Consider the following 8212-nt stretch of genomic DNA (forward strand, 5'->3'; position numbering starts at 1 on the left):
AATTTTTACGAGATTAAAAGAATAATAGCTAATATATCATTAAATCATAATAATAATAACATAGATGAGACATAATGGTATTAGACCCTCGGGCAGGGAGTTCCAGAGCATCCCAGACTAGAAAGGACTGAAATCTTGTCTTTGTTTTATTTATTCACTTACCATTTCAATAAAATCTTCTGTTTCTATTCTGTTCCAGAAACATTCAAATGTGAAAATATCTAGTCTGTAAAGACACTTAAGTGTCATTTGTACTTAAGAGGAAACACTACAGGTCAATAGGGTGAAAATGTAACTAATAGATACAACCATGAACATTCCCAAGTTGATTACTTACATCAAGACAATTTCTGAAATGTTATCTTTAAATATGAAAAGTACTATCTAATTAAAATTATTATTATTATTATTAATTTCTGGAAAATGTTGAAAAAAATGCTGAAAGATTAGGCATTGTCTAAATGAAATCTGCAGATATATGTTTCTGTTTATAGAATTTTCTCATTCAAAAGCCTTCAGAAGAAGTCATTTATTGCCAAGGCTTTCTTCTCTTAATATGTCTCAACATTTTGCATAAATACGATGAACTAATAGATGGAAAAAGTGACTCATAGAAATCACAGCATTCATATTCATATCAGAGTGAATCAGAACTCATAGTATTATGATAATATTATCATAATATATAGTCTAAATCTCCCACACATCTGGCGCCATTAAAGAATCATCACTAACAAAGTATTTATTACCACATATTCCACTTTAAGTGTCCATAGATGCCCTAACATCTCAGTTGGGGAAGACTTACATATTACATTATGTTATGTTTTTTTGTGTTGTGTTGAATATGTGTTGTGTTATATTGTATATTATATCAATGTAATACTTAATAATCACTTTTTCTGTAAATAATTGTTGTAAACATATTTCTTTTGTTTTAAGAGTAGTACTATAAAGGGAACTACAACCTTCATTATACAACCCTGCCTTGTACTATGACAATTAAATAACCTTGATTGAATGAGATGCAAATGCATCTTGTTAATGTTTGTAGTCATATTTCAAAAAGTCATATTATTCAAAAAACTACACCGCTCCTATGAAATAGTTTTCTATTATTTATGATATATCATGAACCTGCATCCACTAATGATGCGGTTCAAAGTTCACCTAGAGTGTCTAAGTGCGCATGCGTGTACTATCATGGTGGCACTGGCTGTACCAGCTGGGGAAGTTGTGGAGATATTACATAGTAAAGTTTTAATGGTAGAAATGGGTTGTTAACTGTAGGATTTGAATAGGTTTGGAACTCCACACAGAGAGTACATCGCACCGAAACAGACGGAACACCATGACAGCTAACGAGGATCAAGAGGTATGAATGAATGATGATGCAGTGGCAGGCTAGCAGCTAGCTATTAGCGGCTAAATGCTAACTACAGGACACTAGCGTGACTGCTAGCATGTTAGTTCGGATTGAGGAGCTCAGCTCACAGCGTTTGTGTCCCTTAACGTTACACAGCAAAACAAGTCAATGTTTATTCAATGTGAAAGAGTTCAGTTTAGCTAAAACAGCAGTCAGGCAGTAGTGTCAAATGTCTTTCTAGCTGTTTTGGAGCCCTGAGAAGCGTCTTTCAGAACGAAGAAAACTCCATTCAATAATCTGCCACATTAAGGGTTTTGATCCTAGGGAAGGCAGTGCGACCCGTAAACCAAAGGTTAGGACCGTTTCTGAATACAAAACGTCCTCGAAACCATTCGGTGTATGTTCTATCCATGAAACAGCAACATTATACTAATTAAATATGAGTGTTTTACTGAAGCCAGCTGCCACCATACACCGTTAATAGGGAGCAGTGGTCCCAGGAAGTTAGAGGTTGAATTTAGTGCAAGTCCTTTAATGTCCAGAGGATTAAATTTGTGATTTAAAAAAATAGGTTATTGAGTCATGTTCTGTGTTTCATACTCTTGTGGAGTGTAATGTCCCATATTTCTGAGTGGATTCAGGACAAGCTGCTGTTGACTAACCGCCTGTCCCTCCCCCCTGTCCCTCCCTGTCTCCTCCAATCACAGATGGAGCTGGAGGCTCTTCGCTCCATCTACGAGGGCGATGAGTGTTTCAAGGAAATCAGTCCGGTTTCCTTTCAGTTTAGGGTGAGTGCTGTCCTCTGAACTGTCCAAGCCTGCTTTAAAAAAGACCCCCCCCCCGTTTCTATATATTGTTATATACTGTAATATGATGTATACTGTATGTACTTTTACACTCTCTTATTTTATATTTTTATATTTCCTATATATATTGTTGTTATATGTTGTAATTTGTTGCTCATTTAACATGCTCATTACTATTTCTATTTCTTATAATGTCTTGCTTAGCAACTTGAGCAGCTGTAATGCAACCAGTTTCCCCCGGGGGATCAATAAAGTATTTCTGTTTCTGATTCTGATTCAGATAGGAGACCTCGAGGACACCAAAGCGTTCATCTTGGACATCACATGGCCAGAGACGTACCCTGAGGCGGCCCCTCAAATCTGCCTTGATGCCTTTTTCAACAACAGAATGTAAGTTCCAAGCAATAGTAGCAATATCTATATGCAGAATCTTTCACGAGTGAGTGCGTACGTCTTTTTTCTTTCCAATAATTCTGATGGGATTCATTTTTGTTTGGAAATCGGTGCAGTGTATCAGGGCAGGAACCAGGATATCAGGAATACTGAGGTCATGAGTAATGTAACCCCCACCCCCCCATGAAGTTTTGACCAGACACCAGAAAAAAGCTTTTTAAACACATTCAACAGTCCAGTGTGTAGGACTTAGTGGAATATCGAGTTGGACACGTCCCTTGTGTGACGGTCGTGTTGTTTCTAACAGCTCTGCAGAGACGAAGCAGCTGATCCTGTCAAAGCTGGAGGAGCAGGTGGAGGCTAACCTGGGCACTGCCATGATGTACACTCTGTTCGAGTGGGCCAAGGATAACCAGGAGGCCCTCATGGAGAACCACAAGCCTGTAGTCACTGCAGTGGTCAGTATGTTTCAGTACATCAGTGCAGTTTCAGAGCAGAGGGCCATGTCTTGGCTCCATTTTTGGTACTAAGCGCTGATCGCTGTGGTATCCCGACCCCAGAGCTCTTGTCAGTCAAGCATTGTGTGATATCATCTTCCTTCAACTGGCTTCTCTTTGTTTCTCCCTACATTACAAATGTCAAAGACTTGCTGGAAACACTGTAGACCAGTTTCTGTTGCCACTGGAAGAAGGTTTAAAGATGTAAAAATCACAGCACTATGGCTAGATAAATCACAATAACTGCACCAAAGACCATACAATTACATATGGAACGTCACTTGTATAAAGTTGCAAGTTTCTCTAGTCTTGCTTTTAAATATGTTTTTGGGAAAATGAATATCGATCATGCTCTAACAAACTGATCCGGAACCAATACAGATTTTCCTTCATATCCTTTGTACTTTTTTTGCCAGGATGGATGTAAAATAGCTCTTAAATTGCATTCATAATGGTCTTAAAAAGTCTTAAATTGAATCCGGCAGAAACCCTGAAGTCAGCCACTGATTATTTCTTGTTGTTGCAGACATTGACATCCAGCAGTGATATGACGAGCACCACCTCAGCGGCGAAGAAGAAGGAGAAGAAGGAGCAGCTGACCAAAGCTCAGAAGAGGAGGATCATCAGCAGAACAGGTACATCAGTCAGACATATTCCATTATTAAGGACCATATTAGTGGCTTTCTATGTTTTAGCTAATAAACTACAAATACCATACATTAGCAGTAACAAAGAGCAGCTAGCAGCTCGTCATGTGTCACTGGTCTCTCCTACAAGTTCCTGATGGTTGCGCAGATTAAGTTGAAGGAACCCTCACAAAGATATGTCCACTGTAAAGCTCCAGCTCTCTGTGATCACTGCTGTGTGCCACAGTGGAGGAAACAACATAAACTCAGTTAATGCTGTGATTAACCATCACTGGGAAATCATCTCCATAAATGAGATGAGGCAGACTTTCTCAACAGTGCTCATATAGCTAAGTTACTAGCCATGCTTCCATCAGCGCATTTCTGTGTGCATTTTGAAGTATGGCGTTAGAAAAGGTTGATGGTTTTGTCCCTTTTCTAAAAAGCATTAATGCTCCTAATGGGAGATGAATCAATTTTTTTCTGGATAAGTTCTGACGTAGTGAACATTTAACTCATGGCTGATGAGCTGGTTCCTCTCTGACAGTCTCCTCTTCACTCCCATGGCTCTGTAAAACATCCATGATCTCTCCACACAGATCTGATGGAACCTTCTTCACATTAATGCGTGAAACTAACAGAAATGTCATCTTTCCAGTTTCTCATCGTTTTTTCACCATTTGAGCTTCGACTGGAGCATCAATGAATAGCCTGGGCTTTTATTTGCTTCAATCACTGAACTCAACCTGCCTTTATTTGGACCGGGCCTCTATATGGGACAGGCCTTTAATTCCTAATGCACAAAACTCTTGCTCAGCAAAGATAGGAAATACTCTCTGTTCATTTAAACCAATATGAATGTTACTTCTATCAGATAACGGATCAATTAAGATTCATTCATTTGATCATTCGATACTTTGGTGCTCATGGTTTCTGTAAAATGAACTGAAGGCTTGAATTGTGGAGAATCTGACTGATCTAACAATGTGTAGCATACTGACAAAAGTTTGAACATTACAACCACCTACTGCTTATCTCCTGAATAAACTCCTAATAATCACTAGTGGAAGGAAAACAAGCAGTCATTCGCATTCTCTTTTGCCGATTTACTCGACCTGTGGTTCAAATTTCCAACACATTTGGATGGAAACACTATATAATGCTAACAGATAACAGTGCCTGTCATTATGTGTTTCTCTTTCAGATAACAAAGGGGAACTACCAAGAGGTTGGAACTGGGTTGATGTTATCAAAGTAGGTACATTTAACCTTTTTTTCCCTTTACCTGCACTCAATCAAACCTGAAGTGTCATCCATCATTAACCTCTCCATGTTCTTTTTCTCCTTTGCCATCGTCGCTTCCCGATCCTCCAGCATGTAAGTGAAAACCACCTTAGTTAAAGCATATTTCAAATCCTTCACGCGCTGCCATGCCTTACTGTTTTCTTGTGTTGCAGCTGAGTAAAACTGGAGGGAAAGACGACGAGTAGGCCCGAGGGCAGCGACCCGGTTCTGCTTTATCCAAGGAAGTGAAGTCTGAACTCACTGATGCTGCTGCTCCTGTCTAGATGCCTTCACATCCTTCAACATTTAACACTCAAACATGGCTGCTTCCACCCTGAGAACCAAAGCGGGCTGGGGTAACTGTGGACGCCACCAGCTGAACTGAGCCACCGTGTCTTACGCGTTTTGTGGAACGCGGCCAGACATGTCGCTCAGAATCTTCATCGGGGTGGAGCGTGCTCGAGATACTTGCTGTCACTGCCATGTTTTCAGTCTGTGAGATTAGGCCCAGCTGCCAGGCGCTGGAGCCATTAATGTTGGAGTGCGGTTCTAAGTGGATGTGTCAAAGTGTCAAGTAGCTTCCCGCTGTTACTTTAAGGTATCATGTGACTTTGTGAAAGCAGAGACATTTTTAATAACACACAAAATGTTACTCCTTTCCCCTCGTTTTTCTTATTTTGACAAATGTTTCTTTCCCCCATGAATTGAAAACCTCAAAATTTTTATATGTAAATAAAACCAAAATTTGGTCTACTGCTTGTCTTATGTTATCTTATGTGAATAACTAGTTCCTCCTCTGCCAACTTCCCTATAAACACATCAGCACTGACCTTTTTCACAGCAGCCATTTTGACATGAAATGTTCTATAAACATAGGTGATATCAATGATACTAGTTCTGTTCCATTCAGGCCAAACAGGCTCACTGTAAAGGCTCTGCTACCCCAAATGGAACAGAACCATAAATAAATAAAATTGCTAGCACCTTACAAAAAACCTTTAATATGTAAAAACACAAACCTCTATTGCACATGTGTATTTAATGTTTAATTTATATTGAACTATGTATGTTGGCAACCACTGCAACATACAACACTGTAAAACCATTTAATTTAATTTAACTAAGAAAATTGTTGAAACTGATTACATCCAACTTTTTAAGTAACACAAACTCAGTTTGTTAGGTTAAAAAAGATTGTTTATTAGGCTGCTTTTGCTAGTAATTTTGAGTGACACTAACTTGGTTTGTAACTTATAAAAACATTCCTGATTAACAACTTTTTAGAAATAAAAATGACAAAATTAAGTCAAAATGAAGTATTAATATTTATTACTGTAAAAACAGTTTCAACAACTTTTTGAGTTAAATTAACTTTTCTGGTTTTAAAGTGAAACGTTTATGTAACAAATACTGGGATCCTTCTATTGGTCTGTCTTGTATTCATTTATTGAAAGAAAGAAAGAAATGGTCTCAGAAGGGAGCACATCACTGTTATTGACAATGTTATAGTTGTCAGAGATTCATTAGGTTAAATCCTTACACAAAAACAACACTGCCACAGCATATATAAAGTGCTGTGTGCTTTGTGAATTTGTGCTGATAACTAAATTGTATAATATATAAATTCTTATTACTGTACTTTTGCTGAAGTTTGTATCTTGTCATTTGGAAAGAGCTGTAAATGGAGTGATAGAGCAGGTTGTGGTGGATGTACTGCAATAATATTCTGTAACACTACAAACATACATTGTGTGTTAACAGCATCCAACCCACTCTGACAAACGGCTGGTGCAACTCTCACATAAAGTTACAGTAAGTCTGCTTAATTAAAGCCGCAGTGTAAAAGTGAATTAGCTTTGATGTACTAAACCAACAGTACAGGGACTGATGAGGGTGTAATGTTAAATGCCAGCAGCGCCATTCTGTGTGGGGGAAGCAGTGATAATTTCCACTGTGCAGCTGAGAATGACACATGGTATTTGACTTGTGATTATTCTGATCCTCTCAGTTATTCCCCTCAGGTGAAGAAGGCAGCCACGGAGGAGGAGGATCAAGAGAGATGAAGACAGAGCAGGTTGCTGAGAAGGTTCTGGCTTTCTGGTGAATTGAATTCAGTTATTGCACTCCTCCTAAGTCTGGGAAACTGAAGTGAGTGTTCTCTTATTACTGTTAGTAATGGACAAGGCTGGTAGTTATTAAAATATTTTTCTTATTGTCGGCAAGTCCCACATAAAGTCTATCAACTGTCTGATACACACAGGCTGCCACAAAACCTTTTTTTTTTCATTGCTTATTAAGGTTAATAAATCCTTTATTACGTACTTATCAATACTTAATGAAGCTCTTTAGGGGTGCCGGATCATATGTGGGATCAGTGCTTATCGAGGTTAATAAATCCTTTATTATGCATGCATATAATAAATCCTTTATAATTGACATACCTAAACTGTCATTGCTGGACCTTTATTAAGCTTTTGTTGTTGCTTTACTGGGATTTCTACACACTTTATTATGCACTTATTAACAGATAACTATAATGCACTTTCTAAGAATGTTCTCTTTGTGGCTACATGTGGCTGCCATTCATGTGAAACTGATGGAAGATGTTTTTTCACCACTAAAACATTGTATTTTAAGTTTTTTTGGCCTTTTATTGCTTTTATTTGATAGTGACAGCTGAAGATAGACAGGAAAGGGGGACAGAGAGAGAGGGGATGACACGCAGCAAAGGGTCGCAGGTCAGATTCAAACCCTGGGCTGCTGCAGCAAGGACTCAGCCTCAGTACATGGGTCGCCAGCTCTACCCACTGAGCTAACCGGGCACCCTAAAACATTGTATTTATCTGTAATATTGTTCACTTTTCATCAACCTTGACAACATGCTCATGATGGGGGAGCAGCAAAAAACAAACAACTGTGTATGTGCATAACAAAGTATTTACGAGGCATTGTTCTCACTAGAGATCCAGTAGCTGCAAGAAGCATGGGGTGCTGTGGTAGCTCACCCAGTAGAGGAACTAAGTCCTCACCACAGAGGCCTGGGTTTGAATCCAGCCCTTTAATGCATGTCATTATATGTCAATATAATAATAATAATAATAATAATAATAATAATAATAATAAAAAATGTCACCATCTCCTCCCCCCTCCTCTTTCCACTTACCACAAACACTCTCCATGTTTACTGTCTGATTGCAAATGTTAAAAGCGCATAAACTCTCTTCTGCTGCCAAGGATTAA

General features: G+C 38.6%; 1 protein-coding gene across 1 annotated transcript; it reads left to right on the plus strand.

Annotated features, from left to right (window-relative positions):
- The first annotated feature begins 1177 nt into the window (after positions 1–1177).
- On the plus strand, positions 1178–5725 carry rwdd (RWD domain containing 4). Its single transcript, XM_051428603.1, has 6 exons — positions 1178–1375; positions 2074–2154; positions 2453–2562; positions 2873–3023; positions 3589–3697; positions 4893–5725. Exons 1-6 carry the CDS (start codon positions 1352–1354, stop codon positions 4991–4993), a joined length of 576 nt encoding a protein of 191 aa, XP_051284563.1. The 5' UTR covers positions 1178–1351; the 3' UTR covers positions 4994–5725.
- Positions 5726–8212: the final 2487 nt, after the last annotated feature.

The sequence above is a fragment of the Dicentrarchus labrax genome, unplaced genomic scaffold, assembly GCF_905237075.1.
Source record: "Dicentrarchus labrax unplaced genomic scaffold, dlabrax2021, whole genome shotgun sequence".
NCBI lineage: Eukaryota > Metazoa > Chordata > Actinopteri > Moronidae > Dicentrarchus > Dicentrarchus labrax.

Excerpts from the sequence above, each read along its gene's own strand:
- rwdd (XM_051428603.1), top strand. The coding sequence starts at position 1,352 with ATGACAGCTAACGAGGATCAAGAG. Across the intron at positions 2,563-2,872 it reads GCCTTTTTCAACAACAGAAT|CTCTGCAGAGACGAAGCAGC; the intron begins GTAAGTTCCAAG and ends TGTTTCTAACAG. Across the intron at positions 3,698-4,892 it reads GAGGATCATCAGCAGAACAG|ATAACAAAGGGGAACTACCA; the intron begins GTACATCAGTCA and ends TTTCTCTTTCAG.